Source organism: Hyalella azteca, unplaced genomic scaffold, assembly GCF_000764305.2.
Source record: "Hyalella azteca isolate HAZT.00-mixed unplaced genomic scaffold, Hazt_2.0.2 contig9805, whole genome shotgun sequence".
Lineage (NCBI taxonomy): Eukaryota > Metazoa > Arthropoda > Malacostraca > Amphipoda > Hyalellidae > Hyalella > Hyalella azteca.
The window spans coordinates 133,282-151,032 of NW_025939865.1; the positions used below are offsets into that span (position 1 = coordinate 133,282).

General features: G+C 33.8%; 1 protein-coding gene and 1 long non-coding RNA gene across 2 annotated transcripts; both read right to left on the reverse strand.

Moving 5' to 3' along the window:
* Positions 1 to 3,191: 3,191 nt before the first annotated feature.
* On the reverse strand, positions 3,192 to 4,119 carry LOC125178439. The gene is made up of 3 exons (XM_047882160.1): positions 3,956 to 4,119; positions 3,612 to 3,704; positions 3,192 to 3,359 (listed from the first exon to the last, which is right to left on the reverse strand). The coding sequence occupies exons 1-3, from the start codon at positions 4,067 to 4,069 to the stop codon at positions 3,192 to 3,194; spliced, it is 375 nt and encodes a 124-aa protein (XP_047738116.1). The 5' UTR covers positions 4,070 to 4,119.
* On the reverse strand, positions 4,116 to 5,401 carry LOC125178438. Its single transcript, XR_007156895.1, has 3 exons — positions 5,291 to 5,401; positions 4,465 to 4,679; positions 4,116 to 4,173 (listed from the first exon to the last, which is right to left on the reverse strand). It is a non-coding gene; the product is annotated as an uncharacterized LOC125178438 (long non-coding RNA).
* Positions 5,402 to 17,751: the final 12,350 nt, after the last annotated feature.

Sequence of the window (17,751 nt, forward strand, 5' to 3'; positions counted from 1 at the left end):
TGTACAAAAAATATAAAAAATGGAAAACGATTATAGAATGAAAAGATATCGGTTCTTTTTCTATGTTGTATTTTTAGTCTAAGATTGCAGACACACATGTATATCTGATATTCCTTTTTGAGCTCTATGCGAAGTGTTTTAGATTCTTAATCAAGCAATCGTTAGGGTATACTAAGTCATTATTTGATTTTTATGAATTAAGTATTATTTATTTGGAAATAATGATAAAAAAAAAACAAAAATTATCTCCAAATGAAAGCCATAAAAATTATGGCTTTTGAATATGTTGTCATGCAACGATTCCATTCATCAATGAATCATTAACAAGCACCAATAATTAACATATTATTCAAATTAGCAAAAACTCAACCTTGGAAAAAGGACTAAATAAAAACACTAGAATTTAATATCATGCAGTAATTGTCTTTTACAGGATCCTGAAAGCACTCAACACAGGAGTTCTTGATAGACTTGAGCGTCAGTGGGCGTTTACATCGCCGTCCTGCGCCAGCATTGAGGGAGTACCCATTAACTTGGCTCAGACGATGTCTGCCTTCTTATTTCTTCTTGGTGGCATGATAACGGCCTCACTCATACTCTTGTGTGAACTCTTACTACGAAAATATCGAAAACTTTCAAGTTCAACATGAATGACTTTAATTTTCATTTTAAAAATCAATAAAGAAAAGCATTAATCTCAATAAAGAAAAGCTCAGACGATGTCTGCCTTCTTATTTCTTCTTGGTGGCATGATAACGGCCTTACTCATACTCTTGTGTGAACTCTTAATACGAAAATGTCGAAAACGTTCAAGTTCAACATGAATGACGAGTTTATAAGCAAACATAGTTTGGGAAAATGGTATAGGGACAATTTAATAATAGAGTTAACGCTCGTAAACACAGTTAGGAAAACTAGTGAGAAGAAGATTTAATAACTTCGAATATTAAATGACGAGTTTAAATACAAAATATGATATAATAATTTCTATTATTAACGATGAATTATTTTTAATTTGAGAAAATTCGGTTTTTATAAATAGCGGCTTCGAGATGCGTGCAGCTAAGTGACATCCATACAAAGTTTTTTTAACGAAAAAAGCAAATTTAAGAATTACATTAGGAATCGTTGGAAAGAGTAGGCCTTGTAAACAGACTGCAGTTAATTTAGGATGAGGCCAAAAATTCTAACATTCATCGAAGCTTTAATGAATTTATAATAAATATGCATTAACAAGAATATAAAATATGCTTTACTAGGTGATTTTGGTTGTTATAAATCAAATCCCTTATTTTTAAATGAGTGAGAATGAAAATTTCGTAGATTAAAACCATATATTTTGCATGTGCACTTTCCTAATAATAAAATGATCAACAAACCCTATATTTTTCCCATCGATATTTTACGAATCTGTAAGCAATTTGAGTTCATAATTGTTAAGATTTTATTAATAAATTGGCCAAGTAACAAAGTTCGCCGTCAGAAATAACAATCAATCTTATAATGTAAAATCTTGATTGTCGTTGAGTAGCAATCTTTGTACAATCAATCTGGAGAACTTTATGCGGCAACAAATCAAACTAATTACACAATTATCTACAAGAAGTTGAGCCTGATATTTACGCAATGTGCAATACTGCATTATTGGTTCCATTAAGAAGTATAGTTAGAACGTATAACTTTTGGAACTCATTATGGATCAAGCATAAAAATGTTGGTATATGACCTAAATAATTTGTATTATCCTGTCATAATTTCTGGTTAATTATACTGACATCATCAAAGATGCTAAGCTGAGAATTGAATTATATATTCAATACAGTTTAACTAAATATATATCATGCACATTCTATACTCATAACAATTTCGACACTTCAATTTTTAAGAAATTGTTTTACAAAAAAAAAAAAACAATTGAGTTTTGTAATGATTTCTTTGCTTGTTATATGGCAGATTTTGACTATAGCTGATATTATTTCAATTTTAAGTGATGTGATCAGAATTGTCTGGAGGAATATTTTCAACATTCTCATCTTGATAAGGTACCATAATTTCAAATATGATCTTGGTAGTGGAGTGTATATCAAATGAAATTCCTGCAAATATTCATAGCTGTAGTTTAAGATGGTTTGCATCGTTTTTAGAAAGAATAAGGGAGTAAAGGGATTTTATGTTGTAACTATATTATTGTTTAAAATTCATACTATATATTATTACAAAATGCTTCGAAAAGAAGCTCCATCATTAGTTTAAAAAGTCAACAACAATAAAAATAAATAGATTTTCTTTCAATGTACCTCTTTCAACGTTTTAAACTAAAATATAGAGATTTTTTAATTTTGCTTCTCAAATCATCTCTCTGAACAGGCAACTTACATAATGGTCAGGTTTTCCGATTTAACAAAGTAAAGTATAGTTTTTAATAACATGCAGCACTTGCATGCCAGCAATCTACTTCAACATTTTAAACAATTGCTATGTATTTTGAGGAAGTTGAGAAGTGAAGAACAGGATCTAAATTATTAACTCGTTAATTTTCAGTGCATTATATATGAATTAAATCGATTTATTAGACTAGACTGTGATTATAGAGTCTGCTATAAGGATATATTTTGAATTAACCTATAATTCAGTATGTCGATAATTATATGTAAAATTTTCAAGAACATCTCATGTCGAAATGTTCATTAAAAGAATCTATTTACATTGCAGGCTATTAAATTAGTCTGAGTCTAGAGCGTTAAAGATACAAACGCTGCATCATGCGTGTGTGTTCAGGGTCGAGAACAAGTGGCATGTTTAGTAAGTTTTTCCAATAGCAAAATTGCAATACTCAATCCATAAGCCACGGAAAGCAAACAAAATAATGACAGTGTTTGTTCCAAAGTAACGGCAGTTACCAATTCTGGAGTTGCTTTCTGGAAATTAAATTTTATCCGATCGTAGTTTATCTTTTGACGAACCCCGTTCTCCCAGAGCTTGAGGAGCCTGAAAATCAAGTAGGATCAAAAGAATTTTTGATTATGGGTAATTTCCATATGCAGGGCTTTAATAATTAAAATTTTTTAATATTAAAATACTATTTTATCTGCAGAGACATCTGGTCTTGAACACCATATATTAAAAAATAAATACAATTAACTGATCTCAGTTCATTGATGTGATGTATATCAATCTCTGTAAGGAAACTCTCACCCTTTGTTCAGTAACTCAATGTACGGAGACCCTTTTGCCACGGAATAGCCTGAAGGAAACTTGAAGAGAATACCAGGCATGACGGAGAAGAGATTCTTGTTGAAATTCTTGTCAAGCATGTAGCTCTGCTGATTAATCAGCATTATAAGCCGCTCATCAAGTGCCTAAAACAAATGAGACAATTGATCACGGCATTTTTGGTGCAGTTGGGGCGACTCTATATCAGTCGGCGCAAGTGAGGTGAAAAGTATTTTTCGAAACATTAGTTATGAAAGTTTGAGAAGTTAAATGATAGAACTACGAGAATAATACTATTACCTCAAATTGCCAAGCATTTTGTTATTGAAAATATATGCTTTATCTTGCAGGTTTTCTTTGCATAGAGATGACGGAAATAATTCAAGACACGTTCATACCCGCTGTAAGCCTTCGTCCATGCTATGAACCACGCCTCCTTTTGCACTGATCAACTCCACCCAGACTCGTTGTAGCAATGGATTATCGGAGTACTTGGAAATAATAAATTTCATATTCAAATTACATGTAGAGAACAGTTCCGCAAGGTGCAATGAAATTTCTAAACGTTTATGTTTCATCAAATCATAGGGGGAATACATATTTATTTTCATGGGACCAAATCATAAAAACGCCACAATCAGCCTTTGACGTCAATATATGTTGACATTTTAAGCGATATCAATATCATACTCGTTCTGTTTTGCACCTTCTACACACAAATGTGATAAATCAGAGAACGTACCTGAATTTCTGTTTTGGTAGACCATCCATCTACCACGCCTATTGCATAAGACCTGTCGTTCAAAACAGATTGGAAACCATTGAACGGGTATGCAGGTAGCTGTACGGTCAACATAGCGTACAACCAACTGGTGTAGTATGTTGCGATGAGAAATGTTGATGTGTAGGTGACAATGACTGCGATACGGCTGGAAAAACCCGCGTATACACGTTCCGAGCCTGAAAAGGTGCAGACACTCTACTGACTTCACTGAGAATTTACGTTGATTTAAAAACTGTATTACGTATTTAGTAGGTATATTATATGTTGTATATTATATTGTTTGTAATAAAATATTGCGATTCACAAAATTGCAAATTAAAAAATCGCAAAGAGCATACAAAATTTTTATTTCGTTTGACTACATGTCACACTGCGAACATCAAGTATTAGCATAATGAATTTTTAGGCTAGCACTCTCAGCTTCAAATTTACGTGTTTATACTGAGGCTAACGTTTAAAAATTTCACCTTGCGCGGCAAAAGCACCAATTACAAGAAGCCAAGTATCTTGCAGCGGTATCTTGCTAGGCTCGAACGGACTTTTCTTAATAATTCCGTACAGAAACAGGGTCAAAAAACCAGTCAGTGCAGCGCAGCTCAACCAAACTCCACCTGAAAATTCTTCAACGTAACGTGACCAGGTCGAGTCAACAGATGTGGTCCGCTTCATGACCATTACGGCTCTGTAGTAAGTCATGTCTTTAATGCATGCGAAGTAAAGGAAGGATCAAATTACTGTATCATTTAGATCTCAGCTTATTTAGGACCAATCCAAAATAGTTGGTAGCAAATAGACAAAATGAGCTCAAGTTTTTTTTATCTTCCAAACAGGATTAAGTAAGAAAAAGTGAAAAGAGGTGAGTCGATTAAATTAATTAGAGTTTTAAAAATGTTACACAACCATATCTTTCCTAATAAATATGGGGTTTTCCTCTGAGCGTAAATCACTAGTTAATCCGAGGCAAGCGTTCATAAAACCTATTCTCGAATGACTCTTGATTGGAAGTCGTATTGAATTAGTTATGCTAAATGGAAGTCAACAATTCAGCAATGGGGTATCATAAAAACCCCAGTTAACACGACCCCAGTGTTTGTTTTGTGGCGCCACAGAGAGCCATGCTGAAGTACCACCCCCGACAGCTATAATGTGCCGCCCGCCAGCAACACTAAGAAATGAACTAAGCTTCATGAAGCAGCTACCAACAATCTACAGTAACTCGATTGACTATGAGATTTGAAGACTATGTTTTCAGGTATCAAAAGCATACAACACTTACATATCTGTATTTCTCACCCGCTTAACTCGTTGGCTACAAGAAAGTGTATTGCTCTGGAACGAGCGATGGTGTTGTCAAGGCTGGAAATTATAAGATCTCCTCTCCCAGCCACGAGTTCTCCCACTGCTCCCGACCACGTACCGTCAGAGCGTAAGGCTCCATATTCTCCATCTTTCGGCGTAATGTACTTGCATCTGGAAGCGAAAAACGTCTCCTATGAGTGCATGTCCAGCATTTAAAACACGAGGTATTCCTAGCATTGCACAGGTTTGCAATCAGAGAGCTGTTTCATTCTTTTAATTCGATTCCTGTGTATTTTGATGCGCTGAAAAACGGGAAAAAATTCTGTAAGAAATACGGGACATCATAATTTTTCTTACAATGAAAAATTATGCTTACATACTTAACAAGTTTAAAGTCAGAATTACTGTTCATTGATTTAAAAGAGGGCATTCTAAATATGGAATGAAGAAAATACACAACTCTCAATTCGAAAATCTTTCAGAAGAAGCTGACGAAGCATTCCGCCGTTTTTGTTTTCTTGGTTGCTTACGAACAAATTTGATTTATTGCATTGATGTTGAACGTTCGATGAGTCAATTCAAAATCTATTATGATTCTACGTATTGGTGTCTATTTATAGATTCTTTAAAACGAAGTATTGGAACAATGTTGCTCCATAACGGTGGTTTTTATGCTCCCATTCCTGTTGGTTATTCCACACTCCTCGAGAAAACTTAAGAAACTTAAATATAAAGACTTCTATTGACGAATGTGCTAGGATATGAAAGTGCATGCTGCTCGAGCGACAAGCTGGATCCATCAAATACGCTCGTTCCCTGTATAAATGGGACAGTCGAAACCGAAAGAATCACTTTAACAAAATAAATTATAGCGTAAGGTGCTCAAAGTTAGTAAAAATATGTCCGAGAAAATTTGGTACCTTCTGATAAAGTTCTTTCTTCTACTATCTCTATACCCATATTATTGGGATTGTTACAGCAATTTTTGAAATTACTCAAAAGAGAAGGCAAGCGTTTCAAACACTTTGTTTCGAAAATTTCTACCCTCACCTAGGCAAAATTGAAGAAAGGCTTGTTTGTCGGATCTGAAATCAGGAAGCTTGACGCTGATCAAGAGTTCATCAAAACCATGAAAAGGCCTCAAAAAGTAGCGTTGAGATTGAATTTTAAGAAGTCGTAGATAAATGTTCAGATAATAACAAAAATCCTGCGGACAAAAAGATCGTCGTACGAATGTTGAAAGCTTTTCAAGCTTTAGATAGACAGATGAGTTTAAACTGCATTTCATTTATCACGCATTGTCTATTTTATTGAAAACTTGGAAGCTGTATGTATAAAGCAAGACGAAAGATTTCCCAAGACATTAAGGAGAAAGAAAAGAGATACCAAGAAGATGGAACATTCTAATGCTTGCGTACTACTGCTGCATTCTTGAGATTTATATTCCAGATGCATCACATAAGGGTGATGGTACCAAAAGCATAAAGCAAAACAGGAATGATGGGGAAGTCTCGATTTAGCGTGCATCATTGAGCTTATTTCAGTTTCAAAATTTAAATCAATGAAACTTTCGTGATAAATTTTTGTAGCATTCTATTTGTTTTTATCTTTGAATGAGTGCCTTATTTGACTCTCTTCTATAAGTTGTTAGAAATATGAAACGAAGAAAAAACGGTGGATAATTTTCGGATTCATATCTTTCTCAAACACAGAGAATTGGTGAAGCTTGCTTAAAAGAATTTTCAGACCTCTGTTATATACTAACACCTGAAACAAGTTGTGTACACAGTCTTTCCAGCGCTGTAACCTTTCATAGAAAGCCATATTCAAGAATAGATAGAGGGAGTTTTTGAGCAATGCAACGGCCATGATGATGTAATGGACGAGGAGCGGTCGTGTCACTTCCAAATGGATGTAAATGCGCACGTGTTTCCATCATGTTGGAAAGGTTTAATAACCTTATTTCATTTCATGCATGATTTGCAGTTATCGTTTTAATCATGTGTCAAGCTAACCGAAATTCGCGTCCAATAAGCGCTAACAGGAGGAAAATTATCTTCACATGCAAATACTGCCGAACTTAATTACAATATATTAAAATTTTGATTGCCATGGCAGTGGTGTATCATTATTTATTCTAATTCATTTCAACGCATACATAATTAGTCATTCATACAGTACTAACAGCTTTTTTAAACTTCTTCATATTCAATTATAAGTGTTGTGTGTTCTTCAATAGCATTTTGCAGCTGGCCAAGCGTCATCTTATCCTATTTTACACGACTTATTCATTGCCAAAAACGTACGTGAAGTTGAGTGCGCTTGACAGAGCCTCCGACATCAGAAATTGCCATTGTTCAATCGCGTCTTCAGTTTCCGAGTTCTGGAGACAGCGAAATAGAAATGGTAGTACATGTTAATCAAATGCAATGAATCTCCATATTTAAACATGGATATTAACAACATATTTTTAACTATTTAAAACATTAAAGGACTTACTATTACGGTCGGGTTTTTGTGTGATAAATGAACTTGATGGATATTTTGTAAAATATTCTTGGAATGCTAGTGAGCGATTCATTATTACATGAATATTAAGACAGCACCCATTTAGTTTTCGTGTTAAACCGATTTGCACTAATTAAATAAATATTTATTCTTTTGTAATACTAGAATATACCGTAGTGTATTTTTCGTGAAATGTAGGAATTGCTTCAACCTACTGTTTCAAACTGCTCAGCATTTCCGGTTTTTAAAATTAAAAAAAATTATAAGGAATAAATAAAAAATAATAATTTGATCTTTCTTTAATGCCATTTGTATAACGATAGTATGTGGAAGTTTTTTTTTCTATCATGATGTGAGTCAGATTCTAGAAGTTGATGAATACTAGCGCAGTCAACGCACTATTTCGCTGTTTTTACACAACTGGCCCATAAAGCCCAACTGGCCAATCCCAGCCATTATGAACTGCAATTGTCAACGATTAGTTGATTTTTGATTAGTTACCTATCTTCGTATGAATGTTTGAAATTACGGGGTTGCATGTCTGTGCTAAGACTTACGACATAAAGACATCGCAACGTGTGTCCTTGGAAATTCTTCACGTAAGGAATTCCGTTAACCGTTGATGATGTTACACCCGTTGATTGTTCCTGAAAGTAAGAGTATTTAAAATAGTGCGTAAAAAATCGCTCAAAAATGCAGGGCAGCTAGATGAAAATGATTTTTCTGAATATACCTGAGTTTGAATGAATTTTTTTTATTTTGTCTACTGATCGTGCTTTCTTGAAAAGTCCTAATAATCCATCTAAACGATTTTTTTAATTCAGTAGAAAATGATGGAAGAATATGCTGCATTATTGCTTTCATTATTGTTCTGAAATATTGGTCCTGTACCACAAAAAAGCTCCATTCGTCTTTTTTAATTATGCCGTATGCATGACATGCGTGCTAGAGGCATTGTGAACGTCTTATACCAATGTACGGGCACTACCAAAGCTCGTAAATTTTTCACACATGAATAAGTGTGGTCGTCGCACGGTAGAGCGCGGGATGATAAAAAATAAAGAACGCGCTATAACAAAGGACATGTGATCGAGTTCACCGAACCAAAAGCAATTGTTTTAAAATTTTAGACTACAGTTCATAGCTTAAGCTCTAGGTGCATTGTTGTTCATACTTTCTTTATGTATTTATTTAGATTTATTGTTCAAGTTGATGTGTTTTATGTTTGCTAAAACATTTAAATATCTTCTTCATTTAATTTCGTGACGCTTCGGAAAAGCAGATTTTTACTCATGAATGTCTATTCTAGTAGATTTTTAAGCTATTCTCTGTAAAATAGATCTTCGCAATTGAATTAATGTCTTTCTTTTTCAGTGTCTAAGTAGTGATGAGGTTTAGAACGGAAGATTTTTCATATAAATTATGCCAATATAAGCGGCATAGATATTTATGTCGCCAACTCATGCTCTCATAGCCTATTAATGAAAGCGTATTAATCGAACATTTTTTCTGTGAAAACTTCTATGGTTTATTCGCATAAACGTCCTCGCGTCAGCACTCAATAATCCCAAATTGGTGGCAGTACTACCTCATAGAACTGCTTTTAAAATCAACAAATTCATTGGATCTTCTTTGATATCATATTGTGCGGAGGAAATAATGCATTAGATACCAATTCTATCACATTTACATTACTATAACAGGACTATAAAATTGTGCGTTACGCAAGCAATAAACTTCAAAAGAAAATAAACTTTTGAAAATAAATTTTTCGCAAAAGAAAATAGACTTTATAAAAAAGAATTGATCTGCGCCTTGTATTAATTAAACCTAATGATGTGAGAGACGCACATAGATATGATCAACGTGGAGAGGATGTCACATAAGTCAGGACTCACCCAAAGTGCAACTTGCTGTGACATGACTGGAGTTTCGGGCGCAACAAAATACTGCTTTATTAGAGTTACTCGAGCGAGGAGTGTGTCAACCTCGGCAATAGTGATCTGAAATTCAAGCTGCTAATAAAAATTGTTATTTATATATTTACACACATAAAAAGCAATATATACTGACAACTAGGTAAACATCTAAGTGGTTTGATAGTTTATAAACCTCTACTTAAGAAAAGAGAAAATCAGCCCTTTTTCATTCAGATATAATAACAGTGAATTTGTAACAATGTCGAGCAAACAATTAATAGGCAATGGTTCAAAATCTTTGCATTTGTTTGCTCAATATCATATTTGCAAGTTCTTCGCGCATTTGCTTAAAACCAACACACAACATTTATTATTTGGACACACAAATAATAAATGTAGTAGCAAACGTGAAAATGAAATTTTTATTAAATTGAATGAGATTTAGACTTACGAATCACCTTATTGAATGGGAGTTGAGACTCGTTTCTGAGAGTCAACGTTCAATTATAACAGAATAATTATAATAATATTGATATAATTAAAACATTATTATAATTATATTATATTATTATGGTTGATTATAGTTATATTATAAAATAACGGAAACATGTACCTACCAGGTTATCTAAGGGCAGCTGCAGAAGAGGCGATGGTACCTGGCACAGTAACACCACAATAGCCAACTTGCTGTACATTGTCCTCGGCAGGTCTTCCAGCTGTTAGTTTTGGATTAAGATTTAAAATCGCGAAATGAGTAAGCAATTATAATAATATCAGAGAAACATCTTAGAGACTTGCCAATATTTGGTAAGAACAGTGGAGCAGCAATAAATTTTATATCATAAAATTTATTGTTATACTTCACTCAATTAGGAACAGAACAGTGGACGTGATTCACTCCGCCTGATCTATTTTAATGTAGCACAAGTTAACGAAAAGTTATTAAAAACTACAGGTATATTATCCAAACTCATGTAAATAAATTGCTCACATTGTCAAAGTAGTGGCCCATATTCCTACCCTCAGTTCGAGAAAAGAGCGGACCGACAACTGATAGGATTTTTGCAGAGCCATTTGGACAATGTACCAACTTATTTCAATGAGTGATGGATTGCATGATAACGCAGCACCTGTTTCATAACAGCGAACTCTGGGTGTAGGAGCACCACTAATGGTGGCTTAGGGCCGCTCGTCATCACAACGCGAGAGAAAATTTGCTCGAGTTGTTCCGCTGGAGGAAAGTTGAGTAGAGAGACGGTGATGCCATGCATCTTCAGCGCTCTCAGAATTTGCCTGCCTATAGATTTGCAAAACAACAAGAAATATTACTTTGGTGTGTCTTAAAAATAATTTTTGCACGTTGAATATCGTTACAAATATATGGGTGTGATTGTGCATCACACTATGCTTGCTTTTTTTGCGAAGTTAATTGCCCATGAAATCTTACGCTAAATTTTTTTATGTTTGCGATGTTGAAGTAAGTTAGAGTGAAAAAAATTAAATTTGAGTCGTGTACGCAGTCAGCTGTACCTCAAGTGAACATATAGGACTAGTATCAACAATTTGTGGATGTAGTTAAATTTAATTATCAACTTTTTAAGGAAATGCGTGTCTAGCTTACATATCACGGCACATGGATGGCTTGATTACCAAATTAGAAAATATCTTATTTCGGCAATATCTCCCAAATTATATCTGGTGATTCAACTCACCGGCTGAATTGACATCTTTCAAGATTGCCATTTGCTTGATGCAGTTCGTCTTGGCAAAATCATCAATAAAATCGTAAATTATTTTGTCTTGTAGACAATGATGAAAGCTTATATTTTTTTGAAGCAACTTGCCATCATCTAAAGCCACGGATCGATCGAAGATTACAATCAAGCCTGAAGTTAATACAAGGTTAAATTGTAAGTTCAAATGAATTAGTCTCATTATTGTTACACCGATATGAAGATAGTGCATTTTATTTTCTGGATATTTTACTGTGAGTTTAGCCGCTCCTGTCGTGCAACCAAGCCTGTTGAGCTTGCGACTGATTCTGTGTGTACAATCGTTGACCGTCCCAAGGCAAAGATGTTGAACAAAGAATCACTTTACACGCTTATGAATATGAAATTCTAATAGCTGCATCGACTCGCTTGCACTCGATTTATAAAGTGAAGATCTTGAGGTTTACACGTGGAGTGGCCAGCACTCCTAGTTTTTACTTATTCATTCTGCTTCCCGGAACTCTCTAACGGATTTTACCTGCATGCATTGTGATTCTGTTATTCGACGATACTTTTATTTGTAGAGTATTACGTAATATAATTCAAGAATCATTTAGATTCGGGTGTTATAAAGACTAATAGGTTTGCTCATGATTGCCCGGATGGATTATCACAGCAATATGGGAAACCCTTTGTTCTAAATCCCATATTTCCGAATCATGTAAAATAATTTGTAAACCATGTGTCGTTGCTTAAGAGAAGAAGCGGACAAACATTTAGCTCAGAGAAATCGGCTTTTAAATATAACGGAAACATGTACCTCCTTTTTTAAAACGTAATGTATACTTGCCAGGTAAGAATTAACAATAAATATTGCAATCAAATTCATTTTCCCATTTTTCGACGTCTAAGTATTTTCCTTGCAATATGCAGTCACGATAAGTATCGTGGACACGACGCGTTCGATCAGCCACTATATAATTGCGGTGACAGTTTTCAAACACTCACACACAAAGTTTGACAAATATTAATAGATCGTAGATTAAAGATTAAGATTACGCCAAACTTGATACAAAAATATTAGTGTCGAAACTTCTGTCGAGCTTACGACGATAATAAAACTGTTAAGATAAATGAGTAACGATTAATCATTGCAAAGCATATATTTAATCTTGTCCTGCTATCATTCTGTAAGGATTTACTCATTATGCTTCAAAATAGCGGTTATCCCGACATTACGGATCTTACTTTATTGCGGACAGGAACTTACACGGGGCGAGTTATTTTAGATAATAAGGGTTATTAACTACACGATCTCATCCTCCTTATAGAAGTCTCCTTCTGATCGATATCTCATTTGTACATACTGATTGCTGCTGCTGTAATAAAGAGTATGTGGGTACTCGTGATCATTCTCCTATGATGTGCCAAAGCTGATGTAGAGAACCCTAGCGAATTACTACACATTCATTATCCGTATATAGCGATTTATGAACACTATTGCATCAGGCAGCGAGGTCGATCAGGCAAATTTACAATGTATTTGGGGGTACATATAATGGTAGGTTTCAGTGTGTTCTCTCTTAGTTATGAACAGGTATCAATAGATCCATAAAAATAACATCGGAACGAAGAAAGGTCATCAATTGGGCACCATTAATATTTAAAATGTTTTCTATCGCCGCCGGTGCTTTTAGGTAGCGAGCTAAGATCAACCTATATAATAAAGGCAATGAAGAAAGTCAACATATCCTTTGCCATTGTAATTTCTTGAGTCGTTTCTGAGTTCGGTATTATTTATGGACTATATTTTAATGACTGAGCAATATCAGTTGGCAGCAAGCATTTCTTACATAAAATTTGGCGTTTGTAAAGAATTTGTACAATAATTCAATTCTCCGGAATAATTTATAAGAGTATTTAATTTATTCTACGAATTGAAAATTGCTCTGGTATCGTCACTTGTACTTTCACAGAGACGGAGACACAATAAAATTATTTTCCTTTCCAAGAAATCAACAAATGACGGCAGATTAAAGCGAGCTTGCAACCTGTAACAGTTCTAAAAAAATTACTGTATCATCATGATTACTGCAAAACCATCTACCAACTATTCTACAGTAGCGGGACAACTATACTACATCTAAACCTTTCAAGGTTTCTGCCAGCGGGCCCTATAGGGTTCGTAGAACATTAAAACAACCAATGATGAAGTTCAGGCCGATGTTTACTTACGAGACTTGCGGTGATTACCAGAAAAATGAAATATGCGTTTAAAAATTACTTTTTAAAGACAACTCTTCTGAACAATCCAGTGTCTTGGATGTTACACATGTACAATGAATTTCTAATTTTAATTTCAAATATTGAAAAAAAAATTATTTATAAAAATTTTTTCAAGATATCAAAATTTTGTAAATTTTCAAAATTATTTAATCTTTCAATTGATTCATGCATTGTCTTTGACTTTATGCAATTGTGCAAAATTTCAGATCATTTGGACAGGTCAAATTGTGTCAGACGAATAAGATTTGTAGGAGACGAAATTATTTTTAAAATTTTTTAATAAAGAAAAATTTTTTCCTAATTTATAAAATCATTTATTCTGTCAATTCATTCATGCATTGTCTCCAACTTCACACAAGTGTGCCAAATTTCAGATAGATTGGACAGGTAGAAGTGTGTTAAATATTGATTATAAGATTTGTAGCAGACAGACAGACAGACAGACAGACAGACAAACAAGAAGTGAAGTTAAAGAGAAGTCTTGTAATTACAAAATAAATTGCACTTATGAGGTTCAGATGCCGTAGAACGACAACATAACAATTATGGCACAACAATGGTAATGGATAAATCGCTCCCTACTAGAGTCGGACTACATCCAAAGATAGTTCAGCTAGCACATTTTTCTTTGCAGTCGTCTTTCGAGGAGTGAGGCGGCTTGAAACCTAGTACACAAAACGATGCCAATATGTGGCCCGCTGCACAACCGCATTCGTAAATTCTGAAATTGCAAAGGTTATCCCCTTAACCACTTTATACATATAAGACCGACTCCCATTTTACTTCCGTTTTTAAGTATGGAAAACATTATAATGCCTCTTTTGACTTTCATCAATATATATCTATTTTACAACGCTTTTCTTTAACTTCACTTCTTGTCTGTTTGTTTGTTTGTCTGTTTGTCTGTCTGTCTGTCTGCTACAAATCTTGTAATCAAAATTTAACACACTTCTGCTTATCCTATCGATCTGAAATTTTGCACACTTGTGTGAAATCAGAGGCAATGCATGAATCAATTAACAGAATAAATAATTGTGAATAAAATTATATATTAAAAAATTTATATAGGTATATTAAAAAAATTGAAAAGTAAATTTTTTTAATTTTCAAAAATTAGAGGAGAAATTCATTGTACATCTGTAAGGTTGGAGATACTGGATTCTTTGGAAGTGTTGTCTTTAAAAAGTAATTTTTAAACGTATATTATTTATTATTATTACAACACTTCTCTTTAACATCACTTCTTGTTTGTCTGTCTGTCTGTCTGCTACAAATCTTATAATCGATATTTAACACACTTCTACCTGTCCAATCGATTTGAAATTTGGCACACTTGCGTAAAGTTGAAGACAATGCATGAATCAATTGACAGAATAAATAATTTTATAAATAAAAACATTTTTTTTTCAATATTAAAAAAAATTAAAAAAATAATTTCGTCTCCTACAAATCTTATAATGCATATATGACACAATTCGACCTGCCCAATTGATCTGAAATTTTGCATAATTGCATAAAGTCAGAGACAATGCAAGAATCAATTGACAGAATAAATAATTTTTAAAATTTACAAAATTTTGATATCTTAAAAAAATTTGAAGAATAATTTTTTTTCAATATTTGAAAATGAAATTAGAAATTCATTGTGCATGTGTAACATCCAAGATACTGGATTGTTCAGAAGTGTTGTCTTTAAAAAGCAATTTTTAAACGCATATTATATTATTATTATTACAACACTTCTCTTTAACTTCACTTCTTATTTGTTTGTCTGTCTGTCCGTCTGTCTGTCAGTCTGCTACAAATCTTATAATCGAAATTTAACACACTTCTACTTATCCTATCGATCTGAAATTATGCACACTTGCGTAAAGTTGGAGACAATGCTTGAATCAATTGACAGAATAACTAATTTTGAAAATTTAATATCTTTTGTGTATTAAAATTATTTAAAAATTAATTTTTTAATACTTGAAATTAAAAATAGAAATTCATTGTAAATGTTTTGCATTGGAACACTGGCTTTTTTAGAAGTGTTGTCTTTAAAAATTAATTTTTAAACGTATATTTTCCCGACACGATAAGTATCCTGGATACGCACCCCAGCTGCTGCATATTAATTCGCAGAGTTAAGCTTCGAACACACAAATTTAGACATACAGTATATATGCTTTACATTTTAGAAAGTGCTTGTACTTCTTGGTGTGTAGAAGGCTGACACCGAGGATATTTTTGAGCAGATCAGGCGCGCGTCGACAATTCGTTTAGTGTCGTAATGAAATAATACATTTAATATTTTTCTCACGAGCAAACCATGGCTTTCCAATAAAGGGTATACAGATTATAGTTGAATCTTATTAAAAAAACAATAGAAAATTCTTTGCATTTGTAAATTTTAGTTTAATACGTTTTTGCTCAACGTATGGCAGTGAATGAATGTTTGAATGGTATTTTCTTTAATTAATTCGATTAGAAAGAAAAAAATGATCATGACATCTGGACTGATTATTAAATATTGATAGTTGCTAGTTGCATCTCAAATACCAGGGATTAACCCCAACAAAATTTTGATGCGAACCCGACTCTTAAATAGCTGCAGCCTTGGGCTCGGGGAGCACGTAAATCAGTCGCTCTACATGTCATCTTCGGCTCAGGGTTCGAAAGCAGCCACTGGGCAGCTTGCTAGCTCGGTAAGACTCGGCTCGGCCAACCCTTATCATACTCTCAGGCGACTATGAAGTCGGAATGGAGGATCTGACCAGAAATTTATTTCGATCAAGTGACCAAGCAGACCCAAAATAACTAGCGCCAAGCGTAGCGACTTTCCGGCCGAAACATATGAGGTCCCTGAATTTTGTTGGAGAAAAGTTCAACATGTTAGTCATGAACGGGTTACGGTCATACATGTTCATATTTCACTAGTCGTCGATCATATCAAGTCACATCAAAATAATATTTAACTTTCACGCAGTATATGTCCCATATGTTTTGGTCTTAATTTCACTAGCTTATTTTTTCTCTCTTTTTTAAATGAAATTAGTAAGTGAAATTAGGGCCGTTTTTCAGAACAGAATTTCGGCTAAATTTTGTATCATACCTGAGTTCTATTTAATACTCTGTTTGAACATGAAATGGTAATTACATGTTATATATATGGTGTACTCCTATGAATCTCTAAGACCTTGAATAATTATGTGTATAAAATAATAACACATTTCACGGTATTGGATTGCTATACTAGACTAAATTCAACACTATGAGCAAATTCCGGAAATAATTCAGATTACGGATGAAATCTCTGAGTTTCAGACAAAATCTCAGGCGTTTAGTCTACTCGTTCACCCAGTCTGCAATTCCTGTTTTACTGGAAAACTTTCTTCAAGGTGACATTACCCAGTCATTCCGTTCAGCACTAGCGAGTCTGACCATTCGTACGATTAAAGTAAAACAATTTCAAATAATGTATTACATATTTAATTACCTTATTAAAAAATGATATTGCTTCGTATGTATTACTCTCACTTGCTTACTAATTTGGTCGTTTTTAATATGTATTTTTTAAAAAGAGAGGTCGCATTTTTCTCAATCCAATTTCATAAAGAAGGACCATATTTTGCCCTATATGTGAAGCTTATAAACTTGAAGAGAAAATTTTTATGAAAGAAAGTCAGATGCTTGCTCTATTTTCTTATCATCTGCCGTTCTTTATAAGCAAATATTTTTCTTCAATATAATTTTACTGTCAAAGATCGAATGACTCTAAGAAAACACTTAATTTAGAATGTTCCGACATTGTATAGAAGGACGTTGTACAGGGTGTAAAAAAAAACAATACTCAACTTCGAATGGCTGTAATTCGAAAAGTAATAAAGTTAAAAAAAATTTGAAGATCAGGATTTGTTCCCTATGTTTTTCTGCATCTCTCCACCAAAAATCAGACAGATCGATGTAGCCATAAGCGTTTGGTAGAACTTTCAGTGACATGTGCTAAAATCGTGCTTGCGCAAAGTTTTAGTAAGATCATTTTGCA